Source organism: Bos indicus x Bos taurus, chromosome 26 (assembly GCF_003369695.1).
Source record: "Bos indicus x Bos taurus breed Angus x Brahman F1 hybrid chromosome 26, Bos_hybrid_MaternalHap_v2.0, whole genome shotgun sequence".
NCBI lineage: Eukaryota > Metazoa > Chordata > Mammalia > Artiodactyla > Bovidae > Bos > Bos indicus x Bos taurus.
In genome coordinates this window covers 33,937,597-33,955,775 of record NC_040101.1, presented here as the reverse complement: position 1 = coordinate 33,955,775, position 18,179 = coordinate 33,937,597, and the positions used below count along the sequence as shown (strand labels likewise).

At 39.9% G+C, this 18,179-nt stretch overlaps 1 protein-coding gene across 4 annotated transcripts in view; it reads right to left on the bottom strand.

The window, feature by feature from the left end:
• Positions 1-1,375: 1,375 nt before the first annotated feature.
• Positions 1,376-18,179, bottom strand: part of BLNK (B cell linker) — an 82,618-nt gene continuing 65,814 nt past the window's right edge. For all 4 annotated transcript variants that reach the window (XM_027528929.1, XM_027528927.1, XM_027528930.1 and 1 more), the window contains 9 exons: positions 14,969-15,041; positions 13,000-13,027; positions 12,161-12,203; positions 10,971-11,058; positions 10,204-10,235; positions 6,263-6,339; positions 5,380-5,463; positions 4,120-4,275; positions 1,376-1,764 (listed from right to left, as the gene is read on the bottom strand). In XM_027528929.1, the coding sequence (XP_027384730.1) occupies positions 1,645-1,764; positions 4,120-4,275; positions 5,380-5,463; positions 6,263-6,339; positions 10,204-10,235; positions 10,971-11,058; positions 12,161-12,203; positions 13,000-13,027; positions 14,969-15,041 (701 nt within the window). In that variant the 3' untranslated portion in view covers positions 1,376-1,644. The remainder of the gene's footprint in view (positions 1,765-4,119; positions 4,276-5,379; positions 5,464-6,262; positions 6,340-10,203; positions 10,236-10,970; positions 11,059-12,160; positions 12,204-12,999; positions 13,028-14,968; positions 15,042-18,179) is intronic.

Sequence of the window (18,179 nt, the reverse complement as noted above, 5' to 3'; positions counted from 1 at the left end):
AAACTTTGCTCTACATAGCTTTATCTCTCCACCCCCAATGCTATTATTGTCATAGATTATAGCTTTATAAATTGTGTGCCCATCAAGGCAGATTTATAATTACTACTTTATGCATTTTTCTTTTAAATTAGAAGGGGAAAAAGTTACAAATAAAAATTACATAGTATTTTTTGTCTTTTATATTTACCTATGCTGGTGTTTGTATTTACATTTATCAGTTCTGTGTTTTCTTTGTGTAGAATTGCATTACGAAGTAGTATCGTTTAAACTTGAAGGACTTTATTTGGACAGCAGATCTGCTAGCAATGTTTACTTGAAAATGTGCTAACTTTTCCTTTTTGAAAACTAGTTTTGCTGAATATAGAATCCTTGAGTGGCAATTTTTTCTATGCAGAACTTCAACTATGTCATCTCACTGCCATTTGGCTTCCATGGTTTCTGACAAGAAATCAGCTGTTAATCTTATTGAGATCCCTTCATATGTGAAGAGTCACTTTGCTCTTGCTGCTTTCAGGATTCTCTGTCTTTCAATAGTTTGATTATGATATTCCCGGTTTCCCCCCCCCCCTTTTTTTTTTTTTTTTACAGTTTATCCTACTTGAAGTTCATGAAGCTTTTTGGGTTGGTAGACCTTTTATTTTTTGTAAATCAGATTGGGGGAGTTTTTATTATTCAAATATTCTTTCTGATGCTTTTTCTTCTCTGCTTCAGAGACTCACATTTTGAATACACTACTATGCTTGATAGTGTTCCAGAGGTCTCTAAGGCTCTGTTCATTTCTCTCTTTATCTTTCTCTTCCTTAGTATAGACAGTGTTAATTGATTTATCTTTAAGCTCATGGATTCTTTCTTCTGCCTGCTCAGATCTGTTGCTGAGCCCCTCTAGTGAATTTTTCATGTCAGTTATTTTACTTTTCAACTCTCTATATAAAGTTATAGAATGAACTTGCAGAAAGTCTGTATCTGTATACCTCTCTTGTTGGAATTTATGTTAATCTTGAGCTCAGAAAAAGGGGAAGGGAATGGCAACCAACTCCAGTTTTCTTGCCTGGAGAATTCCACGGACAGACCATGAGGTCGTAGAGAGTCAGACACAGCTGAGCAACTAACGCACACACACACACACAAAGGAACCATTACATCCCCCTTATCTGTACTTATGAGTATCATACATTATTATTTTATTTTCTACATATTAAAATTTTAAACAGGACATAATTGTCAAGCACCGACAGTAGACACCCTAGTTACATTAGTGCACCGGGACTATTGTGGTGGCCTAAATTTTTAGCAGCTTTGTTTTATCCAAGAATATCATTTTCTTATTTTGGAAGTAAAGTGTTATTTTCTTACATGACCGAAAATACTTTACGCCTTTTTTTTTTTTTTAAATAGAGACATTTATTTGGAGAATATTGGTAACATATTCTCAGCCTCGCCAGATATTAACAGTTCATCAGTTCAGGCAATAGAACAAGTCCTTGTGAGCTTCTTATAAGGAAATCCACAGCTTCCTCATCTGTTTTATTACTGGATGATTCATAATCCAAAAATATGAACTTTGGGGGCTTTTTCCTTAAAAGTGGAAGTAGGGAAAATATCTGAAGCAATGATGTTGACTTCCTCTTAAAAATGTTTTTCAATTTACGAAACTTTAACTGCGTATTTCAGTCTTGTGGAATCTTTTGTGTTATTCTGACTGTCAATAAGAACCAGGGGATTGTGTTGATGATTCTTGATCATTTCAGCAACACTTCCAAAGTACTAGAACAAGAAAACATAGATGAATTATACAGTGGAATTTGGAGAAGGAAGTGGCAACCCACTCCAGTGTTCTTGCCTTGAGAATCCCAGGGACGGGGGAGCCTGGTGGGCTGCCAGCTATGGGGTCGCACAGAGTTGGACACGACTGAAGCGACTTAGCAGCAGCACATTGGAATTTATATTAACCTTGAGCTCTACTCCTCCCGTATTCTCCCACTCTTTCAGGTTAGTCAAAGTTACTATTCCCAGCTGACTACAAAAAAGACTAAATTAACAAAGGCCACAACCTTTGAGGTGTCAGACCCTGGCCAGTCAATAAGATTAAAAACACAACTGACATCCTCAATTAGTATAACTACTTAGAGAAATTACTTTGTTAAGTTATGCTGTAATATTTTGTTTTTTATTTAGCATCAAGTATAAACTGTCATACATTGAATTTCTGTCTATCTTTATAAAACATAGACTGTTATGTTGCATGTCTTAGATACAAGGATTGATGTAATAAATTAATCTTAGAATTTAGTGTCAAGAGAGTTATTTCCCAGATTAATTCATGTTTTGTTTTTGTGTTCTTTTTTTTTAACAAGAAAAACTTTATAAACCCTCATATATCCATTTTTGCTTTAGCTCCTAATAAATTTAGAGCTAAATTAGTGTCTAATTAATAATGGAATTTCATGCGAAGCTCTATTACATACTTATTTTTCTGTATATTAATTTCTATTGTCTATTAGTTTTAATTTAAGGCTATCACAATTTTTTTCTGAAAAGTAATCAATGTTTTAAATGAAGGATATAATAAATGTAACACAGACCATGAAATGATATGCATCAATTATACAAAAGTGCTACAAGCTCGCAATTATCAAATAAAGCCTTTTAGGGTCATTTTTTAAAAAGTGATAATTGTTTTGCAACACTGCTATATAATTTAACAATAATCATCAATTGATTTTCTTTTAGTTTTTCATATAAAGATAAACATCTAGAATTAAAAATGTTTAAAGGCCTCATTAATTATTTGGATAACTTCCAAATATTATACATTAAATGAATATTCAGAATACTCTTCAGTTTTTCAAATAAAACACCAGTTGTTTTCTAGATAACTGGCTCCTGAATACTAGGTCAGGGAGGAGAGGTAAGAGACAGAGGCTTTCAAGTACCTTTAGTCTTTATTTCTTACTTTCTCTTCATTTCCCCCTCCTGTACTTGCCAGTGAATTTTTTATGATACTCATAAAGACATTCATTCTGTTTGTTTGGCACAGCATATTGTTAAACTGAATGCAGTTGGAGGCTAAATTTATGGACTAACAAGCCAAGCAATGAAATAGCACAACCTCTTTGCAGTGAATTCCAAATGAAAAAGTGTGTTCTGAACCCAGGAAATATGGGAGAGAGTTGCTACACAAATAAGCACCTCACTCTGTCCTTATATACTCTTCTGAATATTTTTGAGTATTACTTTGTTGCAGTTTGGGGATTGAAATATTTGAAGTAGGGGGTTGAGCTGAGTTGAAGTATATGAAGTAAGGAGTGGAGTTGAGGCCTTTTTGTGATAATTTTTGTTATTTAAAACACTTTTAATATCCCATATTTAAGATATAACCTTTACACATATTTCTGATTTAATTGAATAAAGAATTGAGCATAACTTAGTTGCAGTTTCCCCTTAACACTCTTTTTTTCTGTCTGCATTAATTCAGTGTATTTGAAATAGTCACACATGGACCAAAAAACAATGTGTTTGATAACTCAAAATCCATGGTCAATAAAATAAAGCAAATATAGCATATCAAAGCAATAAAATACTCAATATATATCCACATAATGCTGAAACAGTTGCAAAAAAGTTAATCATGTAGTTATTTTTTCTACCCCAAAATATTCAAACACAAAGACAGACTTTTTAAGATGTCCACATGCTTAATATCATATAACCAAAGTTTTCATGTTTCAATTCAAATTTTCAGTATCTGTGACAAATAATATTTTTATTATAGATAATTTAAGTAAATGTTTTAAAGGACTCATATTTCTAGATGCTAGTATAATAATATGTGTTTACTATTATTATATGTGTTTATGTGTTTATCTTAATATCCATAGGCCAGATATCTGGGGAGTAGGGTGACACTCTGGTCTATTCATTCTGGGATAGGGATGAAGATTCTTTAAGCCAAGAAGAATCATTGTTTACCAGAGTTTTCTAGCAGGACAAGGAAGTCCAAAGCCCCTCTAAGAGCTCAAAATTTATCTGAGAGTATTTCAGGACCACTAAAAAGGACAGCTCCTGCATCCACCTTAAAGCCTTTTACAGAAGTATTGGATTAGAAGAGAAATTACTGACCTCTTCACCAGTTTTCTTTCGGCCCAAAGCATATTGTTTTGTTGCTTCAATAAATCGCACAGGTATATTATATACTCTCTTATTAAAAAATACAACTAATGTATATGGCTGTTTGGAATCATGGCCAGAGCTCTTCCGAATAAGAAATGATCCATCCTGTTTATTAAAAGAATAAGATTAGTGTTAACTTGTATTTCCATAGGTTGAAAATCAGCTTATGAAAATACCTATCAGTTCAGTTCAGTCGCTCAGTCGTGTCCGACTCTTTGCGACCCCATGAATCGCAGCACGCCAGGCCTCCCTGCCCATCACCAACTCCCAGAGTTCACTCAGACTCACGTCCATCGAGTCAGTGATGCCATCCAGCCATCTCATCCTCTGTCGTCCCCTTCTCCTCCTGCCCCCAATCCCTCGGTAATTATTTAGGTATATGATTTTTATTATTGATTAGAACTTGTTTTATTTTCTAAGAAAATACTTCAGTAAAATATATACTTATAGAAAACTCTGAATGAGGTCAGTGCTAGCTTTTTGAGGCACTGAAGATACTAAATTTATAGGATCTGGAAATGTGTGAAGAGACACATTAAGGTCAAATCTAAGGGGCACTCTTGAACTAGGAACCATGTTCACAAGTTACCTATGAATAATAAAACATATCAGACAAATTCTATTCAAAAGCACTATAAGAAGAAAGAAGACATTGGGAACGAAAACATTTCAACTGATAGCACATGGAACTCTGCTCAGTGTTATGTGGCAGCCTGGGTGGGAGGGGAGTTTATGAGATAACGGATACATGTATATGTATCCATATATCTATATGTATGGCTGAGTCCCTTCACTGTTCACCTGTAACTATCACAACATTATTTGTTGATCAATTGTACCCCAATACAAAATAAAAAGTTTAAAAAAATGTAACATGGCATTCCAAATTTAATTAAATCTTTAAAAATATTATAGAATCATAAATTCAAAAATTATGAACAAAAAGTGGACAAAAAACAGCAAAGAAAAATACAATGAGTTGATTAAACTCAGGAAAGAAGTTGAAGAGAAAGCAAAACTATCTCAGAAATGAAGAAGAAATTATAAGGAGGGCATGGCAACCCACTCCAGTATTCTTGCCTGGAGAATCCCCATGGACGGAGGAACCTGGCAGTCCATGGGGTTGCAGAGAGTTGGACAAGCACACATCATCAGGGTGACAACTGTGCCAATATAGGCTGAGGACAGAATATGAGATTTAAAACAGACCTTGTTTGATCTGTATAATGCCTCTTCGGCTGACTTTCGATCACAGGCACCAGCATACCACGGTTTACAGTGAACATCCGCTTCCTGTGAATGAGAAGGCATTGTTAAGCATGAGATGGCACTTCAATGACACTGTAGTTTCTGGGCACTAGAAACAAAGTTTGCATCACCAGAAAGACCTAACTACATTTGGACCAGTAATCTGAAAATGAGTTTTATGCTTTTGCTCAGCCACAAGGATTACATAATTTTCCCATTTGGCCTTAGGGGCTGGACTTAATAATACTTGAACATAAGAACTAAGTCCTGCCAAATTCCTGAACCATTTATTCCTTTCTCCTAAATAAGTTACCATCTCCCTTTCTATTATGATCTTATTGTTGTTGCTATGTGGACTATTCTGTAATTTACAAAGCATGTTTACAAATATTATCTTATTTGATTCTTATAACCACTTTGAAGGCAAGATAAATATCTGCCATCATCCTTATTTTAAATTTGAGAAAGCTTAGAGACTCGCCCTTTCTCTGTCTTTTTTTAAAACTGCTATTTTATGTGTTTTAATATCATATGCCTCCACAGATCTATTCTGAGAAAATTACATAGTTTAAATAGAATCTATGTGAGAGGGAGAACAATAAAAACAGCACACTTCTTTGCTAGTTTTGAAGAAGCACCAATGGTTATTTATGGCATCCAGAATACAAATTAGAATAAATAGAGCAACGTCTTAACAATTGGGGGGAAAAAGTGTATTCTGTACCCATCAGCAAATGACAACTCACAAGCCAACTTAAAATAGAATCTGTTCTCAAGTTTCACTTCCAAATCTCTCTTATAAGAAGGCATGCCCTTTCCTGCAGTTTATGAGTTCATTTCATACCTGTTCTGACAAACTAGAGTTAGATGAAAAGCTGGGTAGTGGGCCATCCACGGTTGGGCTTCCCCCTTCTGGAAATCCTGAAAAGGATTTGAAAAGTCAGTGGATCCTGTTATATCTCGATTAGTTACTATGCCTGTATGTCAACACTGTGCTGGGTGCTGCAAGGAGCACACACACACTGACAAATCACACACATGAAAAATCACACACACCAAAAGATCCTTAAGAGTATTGCTTCTCAGAGTGTGGCCTGAGGACCCTGGGGATCCCCAAGATTCTTTCAGGGGATTTGCAAGGTCTTTTCTAAATACATATCTCTGTGAAGCCCAATTTTCTTCGTATACTTCAACCGGTAAAAGACACTGTAACAGGTTGAATGTAGACGCAGATTTGAGAATTTGGCTGTGTCTGTTACTGCAGGCATTTAAGAAATTTTAAAAGTGTAAAGCTATGCCACTTCTCACTAAATCTTTTTTTAAATATAATTTTTTCATAGAAATATGTTACTTATATTAACATGTAATAAGTTTAATATTTTTAAATGGGTTTAATTTTTAAAATGTCTTTTAATTAATACATTAAATATTACTAGAAAGAAACACATAAACCATAGTTCTTTGGGTCTGCAATGCTTTTAAGAGTGTTAGAATGGTCCTGAGGTCAAAATGATTGAGAATTGCTGCCTTAAGTACAAACTCCATCTAAATGTGGAGACATGAAGTGGAGAAAATACTTGGCTGTATTCATTCATTCAAAAGCTTTGGGAATATACAGCAGTCAACAAAACAGCAAAATATCCCTCCCTCCTCGAGCTTAAACTTTAATGGAATGAGATAGACAATAAAGATATAAGTAAACATACATATAATATTACAGACTCATAGTGCTATGAAGAATAGACAGGGGAGCAGGTGGCAGATAGCTTTGGGCAAGTAGTATGTTTATATAGACAGGTCAGGGAGACTTCACTGAGGTGCACTTGGGTAAGATCTGCAGTTGGAGAGGGAGCAGGCATGTGTATATCTCAAGGAAGGATGTTCCAGGTATAGGAAACAGTGAATGCAAGGGCCTGGCAAATTTGAGGAATAGAGAGGGAGCCACTGTGCCTGGAGTGCAGTGAGAAAAGGGGACAAGAATAAGGAATGAAGTCAGACAGGAGGTGGGGAAGGAGCAAGGTTTGTGGGGCTCCTGGGACACTTAACATGACTTGAGCTTTAACGAGCATGGCATGGGAAGCTTTTGGAGGGTTTTGAACCGAATAGTAAAATTGTCTGCCTGTCTTTTAATAAGGTCACTCTGGCTCCAGGGCTGAAAATAGAGAGAAGGGGGTAAGAACAGAGAGAGGAGACCAGTTGAGTGTTGCAAACCCAGACAGGAGATGATGGTGCCTTGAAGCAGATAATATCAGTGGGAGTAGCAACAGTGATTGGATTCTGAACATATTTTGAAGGAACAGTTGAAAGGAGTGTGAAGAAAGCAAGCGAAGAGTCATGGGTGACTCTAAGGTTTTGACCAGAGCAACGAGAGTCGTCCTTCCTTAGGAGGGAAAGTCTGCAGGAAAAACAGGATTAGATGAACCAAGTGCTTCAGATAAAAGTGTCCTGGATGTTCAAAGGTGAGAGCCACCATTGTTAACAGGAGGGAGCAGTGTGGCAGGCCCAGCAAGGTTAGGTATGAAGGAAAGCTGTCTTCTAACAGGTGGGGACAATATTCCCAGATGGGAGCACCATAAGAGGTGGTCACGTGCTTCTAAGGTACATAGTACAAGGTGGCTAAGGGTTTCCACAGTTTGGGCAGCCAAGGGAGTTCCAGGCTGACATTTTCTGATCCCTGGATATACGCTAAAACGAGTCTTAGCTCATTTTCCCCTCACATGTGCCCTATGTAGGAGGAGCTCTCAGACCCTGTTTTATAGATAAGGTCTTCCTTGGCCACTGCAGCCCTCACTGCCTCCATTCCTCTCTGTGCCCACCCCCTGCCACTTTGCTTCATTTTTCTTTACCGTATGACTTATCTAGTTGTTTATTTTTCCTATCTCCTCCAGTAGAATAGAAGCTCCATAAGGGAGGGACTCATTTGTTTTGTTCACTGCTGTAGCCCCTGTGTCTAGAATCAGTTCAGTTCAGTCACTCAGTCATGTCCGACTCTTTGCAACCCCATAAACTACAGCATGCCAGGCCTCCCTGTCCATCACCAACTCCCGGAGTTTACTCAAACTCATGTCCATTGAGTCGGTGATGCCATACAGCCATCTCATCCTCTGTTGTCCCCTTCTCCTCTCGCCTTCAATCTTTCCCAGCATCAGGGTCTTTTCAAATGAGTCAGTTCTTCGCATCAGGTGGCCAAAGGATTGGAGTTTCAGCTTCAGCATCAGTCCTTCCAATGAATATTCAGGACTTAGTTTCTTTGGATGGAGAAGGCTATGGCAAAAGAAACTAAGTCCTGAATATTCATTGGAAGGACTGATGCTGAAGCTGAAACTCCAATTCTTTGGCCACCTGATGCGAAGAACTGACTCATTTGAAAAGACCCTGATGCTGGGAAAGATTGAAGGTGAGAGGAGAAGGGGACAACAGAGGATGAGATGGCTGTATGGCATCACCGACTCAATGGACATGAGTTTGAGTAAACTCCGGGAGTTGGTGATGGACAGGGAGGCCTGTGGGATCTCCTTGTAGTCCAAGGGACTGTCAAGAGTCTTCTTCAACACCACAGTTCAAAAGCATCAATTCTTCGGCACTCAGCTTTCTTTATAGTCCAACTCTCACATCCATACATGACTACTGGAAAAACCATAGCCTTGACTAGATGGACCTTTGTTGGAAAAGTAATGTCTCTGCTTTTTATATGCTGTCTAGGTTGGTCATAACTTTTCTCCCAAGGAGCAAGTGTCTTTTAATTTCATGGCTGCAGTCACCATCTACAGTGATTTTGGAGCCCCCCAAAAATAAAGTTTCTCACTGTTTCCATTGTTTCCCCATCTATTTGCCATGAAGTGATGGGACCAGATGACATGATCTTAGTTTTCTGAATGTTGAGTGTCTAGAATAGTGCCTGGCATATGGCAGATGGTCAATAAGTATTTGCCAATTGAAAGAATGACTTGGGTTAAACAACAGTAAAGAGTATAATAAAACTTTACATAGTAAAAAAAATAATTCTATAGCTACACCATTTCACTTTGTGTTCAGAATTTTGGAAAAGTTATATTTTGTTTCATTTATTTAAGATGAATCAACATCCAGTTAAAACCTAGTGAACAGATTTATGTTTATTTAAACACATGTAAATGTTGTATACAATAATTATTCTCTTTATTTAAATGTATCAAAAATTGAATACTTTGGAATATTTTTCAAATTATCCATGTCAGGAAGGGTTTTGTCTTGTGTTTTCATTTTTTTTCCTAGATTAAGTAGAAAGCAAATCAAGGTTTGGGTAATTGTGTTCTGTGAGCCTGACTTCATATATTTTTAGGGTATTGTATTATTTGCCTTGGGAAAATTATTCAGATATTTGCTAAATCTTTTCATGGTACCTTTTATAAGATACATTTTATAATCTTTAAAAGGTATTTTAGATTTAATTTAAATATCATTTATTGAAGACCTTCTATGTACCAGGCACAACATGTTGTTTTACTTAATCATCTTATTTTGAAAATAGTTATATTGTTGTGAAAAAAAATTAAATAAATGATGATCAATAAAATACTCAATCAAAACTAAAAAGGAAAAAAGTAAGAATGATCCCAAATCTATTTACTTTTCAGAACAGCTCTATGAAATAAGGGTTCTTGGCCCCATTTTACAGATGAAGAAACAAGCTGGAGAGGATACTCCACTGGAAGAGGCAGTATTTCCCTGGAGCCCTGGGTGGAGACGTGAAGAGCCAACTCACACAATACTTGATACTGCTCTTCATGCCTTCATTGTACTTACTTGGCAGAGGTATGGGTTTTTGATGAACCGCCCTGAAAGGAAGAAATTCAGCTTAATTAAAGGGCAATGCACAAGATGAATAAGTTTGACTTTTTGTTTGCACTGAAGATACTCTGAACAGGTGCATCACAAAGAATCAACAGAAAGAACCAATAAAACACATCTAAAGACAGGAGAGGCACTACAGCCTTCAAGAGAAGTCAGATTATTCCCTTTAGTTTCTTTAAAAGAAGGAGGGTTAGCTTGTGTTAGATTTTACTTCAGTCCAATCATTAACCGAAATATTAGTTAAGTCTCTGTGATTCTAAGCAGTTCTTTTAAAGTTGTTGCCTACTTAACATTTTTTAAAAATTTAATTGCAAAGCTGCTGCTGCTGCCGCTGCTGCTAGGTCACTTCAGTCGTGCGACCTATGGGGTCTGTGCGACCCCACAGACGGCAGCCCACCAGGCTCCCCCCTCCCTGGGATTCTCCAGGCAAGAATACTGGAGTGGGTTGCCATTTCCTTCTCCAATGCATGAAAGTGAAAAGTGAAAGTGAAGTCGTTCAGTCATATCCGACTCTTTGCGACCCCATGGACTGCAGCCTACCAGGCTCCTCCATCCATGGGATTTTCCAGGCAAGAGTACTGGAGTGGGGTGCCATTGCCTTCTCCAATAGCAAAGCAATAAAATACTAAATCTTTACTGATCACTATTAGCCAGTGTTTCTGTGCAGTATGACAATGCAGGTGTTACGGAAACTTATTTTTAAAGGAAAAGATTCTTACTTCTGGGCAGGAGGAGGAAACACTGGTGACTGCATATTTTCTTGTCTGTGACTAGATCCCCGGTGGCGTTCAGCAGGTATAGGTTTTTCTGCATTAAGAAAATGATCATATTAGGATTAGAATGAAATGTCTGTCCCCATGCCCAAAGCCAGTATCAACCGAGAAGAACTGAGTTTGGTCAAATGTCTTCCCATGAGCAAGTCTTTCACCAAGAAGCTCTGAAGCCATGAAGTTTGCTCAGAGTTGTACTTACTTCCTGTAGAGGCTCACCCTAAGGCTTCACTATCCCTCCAAGCTCCCTGCTCAGCAGGCATGGAAGACCATAAGGAATGGAAGGATAGCAAGCCAAAAGCATCAAAGGAAAGGCAGAAGAAAGCAAGACAACAGGAAAGGAGTCTGGAGGAAAGATGTGGGAAATGATGGAAAAGACCAAGCAGAGCAATGAAAGCAGGCAGGTGAGTCGTAATGCACATTCAAAAAATGTCTACCATCCATCGTCAGAGACAGGTATGCCCGTGTTAACTCAGGAAATGGTAGCTTTTAACATTGAGTACCTTCAAGTGTGGAATTAGATGGGTACAGAGCTTTAGTTTCTATGTAGTGTTTTAGGTCTTGAGATTATGAATGATTCTTCTGGGTTTTTTCCTCCCAGTATTTTTCAAATTCAAATTTTTAAAATGGGAAAGTTCTAATAGAAAGTATACATGGTTATGATAAAGGAAAGGAAGCATTTGAAGGTGTACTAAGAAGATAGATATTTGAACTCAGGAAACATTATTTTGAAAACTTAGCACAAGAACTTGTTCAAACAAACAGATTTTTTAAAATTTCATTACTTAACTTAGCCATTAATTCTGAGACATGTGAATGGTTCTAAATCAGTCTGCACACACCTATGTAAGGTTGTGGTACAGTTTCTGGCAAGTCATATCTGTCTACAGACAGGCAGGTTTGGGGCATGTCAACTGTGGCCTTCTGCACAGATGTAGCTTGGCAAGCCCAGGTCCTGATCAGCTTTGCTACTCACTACTCATGGCAAAATAAAGACTGTTCTGTTTAAAAATTGAGTTTTATGTTTACAGTTGCCTTATAAATAATGAAAGAAATTTTAGAAATATATTTATATACAAATTTCTAATCAAAGTAACTTTTAGAGGACATGCTCTTCCATCAAAGTAATATAGATTTACCTTCGCAAACACTTGAGGCATTCTGTTGAGAGGCAACTGGAGTCTATTAAAAAAAAAAAAGGTAAGGATCCTCAATACAGTGATATATGGAAATAAAAGTCAAAACAATATTATTAAAATAAATACTGGGGAGAGTATTTCTTTGATGCATGGCTTTTCTTTCAATGACGAGAACAACCATTAAAAACACACAGTCCCCAGCTCAACCTTTGCATCAAGTGACAATGGACCAGAAGTGTGTCATGGAAGGAGCAGTGTCACTTTGGTGTGGGGTCTGCCCAGTCTGTCAGCAGGGCTGGTGGAAGGCATGGCCCCCCAGCAGCTGCTGGGCAGTAGTGCCTGTGCAGTGGAAATCTGGCATCTGGCTTAAGTCTCAGAACCCCACTGTCTTGGTGTTTGTGGTTGTAAATGTCAGGCTACAGTGTAGATACTGGATCAAGATGGCTTCCTTAAATAGTGGGCTGGCTCAGGTTCCCCACGTTCTGGCCAGAATATGAGTGTAGTCAGGACTGTGTGCCTGATGTACAGTTGTCAGTCATTAGCTCCCAGGCCAGGTAGGGAAGCAGACCCAGGGCCTCCCAAGGGGAAGGCAGAGGTCACAGGAGGCAGGGAGCCTGGCCTCTGCAGCCACTTACTCAGTGAAGCCACAGGCTTCCTGGAGGATAGGACCCTCCCATCTTCCCTGCCTAACTGAGGATTCCAAGATTCTCTTGGACTGTCCAGGCAGCAACAAGATTGCTGTGTTCCTCTTAGCTGAAAGCATTGTCAACTTTAAATAAAGGGATACGAATGAACAATGCAGGAAATATGAAGCACATTTAAACACAGAATTAACTTACTGTCTTCAGTGGCATAGCTGTTTTCTTCCTGGGGGATAAAAAGAGATTGACTTTGTTAAAACAGCAGAGATAAAGAGGAGCTGACGACTTATCATTTTACTCTCAAATACAAACTAGAATAATGAAAGTGATACAAGTCTGTAAGAAGATGATCCATGAAGGGCAGAGAGGGGCAGAAACAGGATTCAGTCATGATCTTCTGAACCTCAGATAGCGTCCGCTGACAGATGGCCAAGGGGTTAATGGGGATAAACAGGAGAGCCAGTTGCCAGGGAGTCAAGATAACTGAGCTCTTGTTCCAGTTCTGCAACTAATTACTCTGTGACCTCAGGCCTCTCTCTTGGCTGTGAGGGCCAGTCTGGGCTTTAGTTTCCTCATCTGTAATGTAAGGACCACAAATAGTATTTTCAAAGGTGCATGGAGATCCCTCCCTTCCCCCAACAGCACCCCAGGGCTACTGTCTGGGGAAGGAGGGTGAAGACGTGAGGGTGGCCAAGCAGGTGTGTTTGGCAGCCAGCGCCTCCCCACGCCAGTGTCCCTCAAGCTTCTGGTGACTCCTCTCTACTGGACATCTGCCTAGAATTTCACTCCAAACAGATAAACCCAAGACAAATGATGTGTTTGAGAACCACTGCAACCTCTGGTCCTGAGGGTTCTTGCATGAGCTAAAGTACCAGTTTGTCTTAGTTCAGTAGAGACTGGACTCTAATGTGCCATGTACTTAGTTGCTCCGTCATTTCTGAGTCTTTGTAACCCCATGGACTGTAGCTTGCCAGGCTCACCTGTCCGTGGGGGTTCTCCAGGCAAGAATACTGGAGTGGGTTGCCATGCCCTCCTACAGGGGATCGTCCCAATCCAGGGATCAAACCCAGGTCTGCATTACAGGCAGATTCTTAACCATCTGAGCCACAAGGGAAGCTAAGGCTTTATAATTGTCATCTGCATTTATTCTAAATACTGGCTTTCTCTCTGTCTCTCACTTTGTTTCAGCTGAGAGCTGGAAGATTGGGGGAAGGATACTAACAATTCCCAAGTGCCTCTAAGACACCTGGTATTGGGTTAGAGTATTCACATGTTATTTAAACCTCACACTCTCCTTTTTAAATGGGTATTTTTATTACATTTTAGAGATTAGTAGACTATGTAACTTGTCTGAAGTGATAAAACTGAGCCAAGAGAGAAATGTGCAGAGTTTTGCTTAATAAACCTCTGAAATTAAAAGCTTCTTTGCTTTACTCAAAGGCAGAATTAAGACTATAACCATGCAGGCCAGCCTTGGACAGATTTAAGTGTGTGTTTAAAATAGCCTGTTGAGCCAATATGACATTATTGGGTCACTGTTTGTAGTATTAACACGTTACAGTACTCACCCAACAGTTTACAAAGTTCTTCTAAGTTCAGTGAGAAAGAATGACCCTCTCATCTCCATTTGAAAGGAGCCTTAGCAGTGTTGCTTTGACTGAACACCCAGTACATGCCGCTCTGTGTACACATTTGTTTACAGATCACTAACTACTTGGAAGAGAAGCCAAGGAGTAGAAAGTAGGAATGAAACCTGCTTGTGGGTCTTAAAATTATTCAAGCTCTGGAGCTTCTGTTTTGTGGAGCACAAGCCAGTGAGCTCAAGATTTAACTGACGGCGTATGGGAGGAAAGACTACTAGTTTTTGATGTCAGCAGGGGCACCCGAAGTCCAGCTTGAAGCATGCCTTGGATATGGAGATGAGTAGGGCGGGAGGGTCTCATCTCCACACTCCAGGAGCACACCTATTGTAATGTTAGCTGTGCCTGCATCTGAGCTTGGGCACGTGTGCCCTTCTGGGTGGAAATAGCAGAAAGACACCTGCCCCTCTTTGGCCCCCAGATACTCAGGCAGGACTCCTTGTGGATTCCAGGCAGGCCACGTACAGCAGTGATAGAGACCAGTCACTGCAATCACACAGAGTTGCTTCTCTGCAACAGGAACTTACCCGGCCCTGGGCAGTGGGGATGGTGCAGCAGGTAAAGAAGTTGACTTGGAGTCCCAGGCTCCACTCTTGCGACCTGCACAGACATATACACAGGTCAGTCTGGTCCTGATGGCACAGCGAGCTGGCCTTGCTGGCAGGCTCCAAAAGACATGTGCGTTTTTTGTTGCTTTCAGTTAAGCATATATAAGTATTACATTGAAGTTTGGGGGGAAAACCTATCATAGGCAAAGGTAATGAAATACTTTTTAAAATGCCAGTTTATAAGCTCAGAACTGGGGTGTTAATTAGGAGCTCCCATTCTAACATTGCTAAATGACCTCTCCTTGACCCTATGGGACAAGTTAAGAACCTCTGATTCTGTGGGCTCAGTGAGAGCTCACAAGGGTTCATATGGGGTGGGGGGGAGCTCACACTTGCATCTATAATCACTGCACATATGTGCACACCAGAGATGCCCAGAGTCAGAGGGGCACAGACCCACCACTCCTGATCACACCTGGAGATACCAATCATTCCTAACTGTGCATACTTGCACAGTACACACACCTCACCTCACATTTGGAGGACACTTATTCATCCATGTGCATTCTCAGGGCCTTTACCCATTGCACAAATAGACACATTGAGAGAAGCAGCAAGCTGTTACCGAAATCTCATCTTCTGAAGCCACAAAAGGGGCCCAAAAGGCCTTGTCCACCGTGCCCACTTCCCTTCTCCCTACTTGACCATCATTATGAGCGTGGAAGGTGAGAGACTGGACAGTGAGCAGGCCTGGAAGGGGAGAGGCCAGAGTAAGCCAGCCCCTCAGCATCTCCTGGCTGCCTTCTCTCAGGCCGATATTCACCTGCCTGGACATTACTGCTCGGGGACATGAAGGCTCTCTATTGAATTAAGTTGAACTGAATAAATATTTTAATTAAGAACCTACGACATTTACAAGTTCACAGTTCCTATTGGACTTAAAGGGGATAAGCTATAAATGTAGGTTGGACTTGCCCTCAGTCTGTATTGTTTGAGTTTGCAAGATAAAGCACACATAAGTAAACGGTGAGGGGATAATCTATTACTAAGAATTATTGAGAGCCTGGTATGTGTTAAGCACTTGGAAGTACTATGTTAGTTGCTGTGGAAGAGCTGAGTAGGCCTCTGCCTTCTCAGAATTTACAAGGGAAGACAAAGGCACCCCATGCCACCTCATCAGACAGGACCACCTATTCCAAACACAAAAAAAGGGGGTAAGGCCTTGAAAAGTATTAAATGCAGACGTCATAAAGTTCATTCTCAGATACTTCACTAGAGTCCTTCAGGCCCTCACTCAGAGCCCATTGACTCTCTTTCTACACACAGTCCTTACAAAAGGGCTAATTTCCATAAGCTCTCACCAGCGGCATCTGCAAAAAGAGAGGCCCCTCCCATGTAACTCTTACTTAGATGTAACCTGACCCTGACATGATTTTTCTAAAACACTTTGAAAAAGAAGCTACACTTGAAATTTTTAACATTTCCTGTGGCAATAAAGAAAATATCAATATCAACTGACTATGTAGTAGTATGAGTCCAACTGTGCTTCATTAGCTAGGGCATCAAGTTGATATTGCTCTTCAAATTCTCAATATTTAAGATTGACACTGTGAGTGGGAGGTGCTTTCTCTGTGAAATACCCTTGTCTTGACTACCTAAATTTCAAGGGACTTTTACACATTCATACGTTCAAAAGTCACAGCTCTCCTGTTTGTTCCTCATTGAATGTGCTATAAATGAAGGCGTTTGCAGTTAAGGTGAGATCTGCCCACATCCAAGGGGGAAAAGAAAAAATTGACATTGTGAAAATACCCTTGGCTACTCATGGATGTTGATGGAAGGTTTCGGTGAAGAGATTAAAAAAAAAAAAAAAACAACCTTGCCTGAAAAATAAAGAAGTAGAAAGAAGTCTAAGTCAGAATTTCCTCCCAGCGGTCCCCTCTCTTTTTAAAAGCCAAGGGCTCACTTGGCCTGGGCATGTTATTGTTGTCATATCTACTGTCTGGCTTGTCTACTAAGCTTCCCTTACTTTCATATCTGCAAACAGTCAGACAGCATCTTCCTTTCCCCTTCCCTCCTCGTAAATAACTTCTGTGATCAAAGGAGAGGGCGGGGCAGGTTGCCTGTCCTCCGTGCTGGTGGAGTCCAGTATGAGCTCTGGCCTTGTATCAGGAAGACACAGCTCCAGTTATTTCTCTGCCACCAAACTGGCTATGTGACCTCTTACAAGTCACCATTCCTCAGTTTACCCCTCTGTGAGATGGGAATGCCACTAGCTACTTTATCTAACACAGAGTTGTTGTGCTTAGGTAATAGGGTAACAATCCCCATGGCCCAGCAGGTAAAGAATCCACCTGCAATGCAGGAGATGCCGGAGACTAGGGTTTGACCCCTGAGTTGGGACTATCCCATGGAGGAGGGCGTGGCAATCCACTCCAGTATTCTTGCCTGAAGAATCCCATGGACAGAGGAGCCTGGCGGGCTACAGTCCATGGGGTCGCAAAAAGTTGGACACGACTGAAGCGACTTAGCACACACATGCACAAACATGTAGAGAATTAACCAGATTCCCAGCTGGTGCTGTACTCGCATGCTAAGTTGCTTCAGTCGTGTCCAACTCTTTGCAACCCCATGGACTGTAGCCCTTTGTCCCATGGACAGAAGAGCCTGGTGGGCTACAGTCCATGGGGTTGCAAAGAGTCAGACATGACTTAGCAGCTGGGCAATCACTAAGCAAAGTAAAACTATTGCTGGAAAGGGATTGAAAGTATTTGATGGTCAAAAACATTGAGTAAAGTGAAAGGAGTGAGATGGAAAAGACTACACATTATATGACTCCATCTGTGTGAATGTTCATAAAAGATAACTCTATAGCGAAAGAAAGCAGATCAGAATACCCAGGGCTGAGCATGGGAACATCATTGACCAAAAATGGGCGTCAAGGCTTTTTTGGAGTTGGGGTGGAATTTCTAAAATGGATTCTAGTGTTGGTTACAACACTCTGCAAATGTGATGATTTACAAAAACCATTGAATTATACATGTAAAATGAATGAGTTTTATGACTTAGGCTAGTTATAACTCATAAAGGATCTCAGTAAATATGATTATTGCTATTTTCATCGTATCCTCTTGTAATCAACCACTGCAGTGTCTCTAGATGCTGGACACTGGGCCAGGTACTAGAGCCT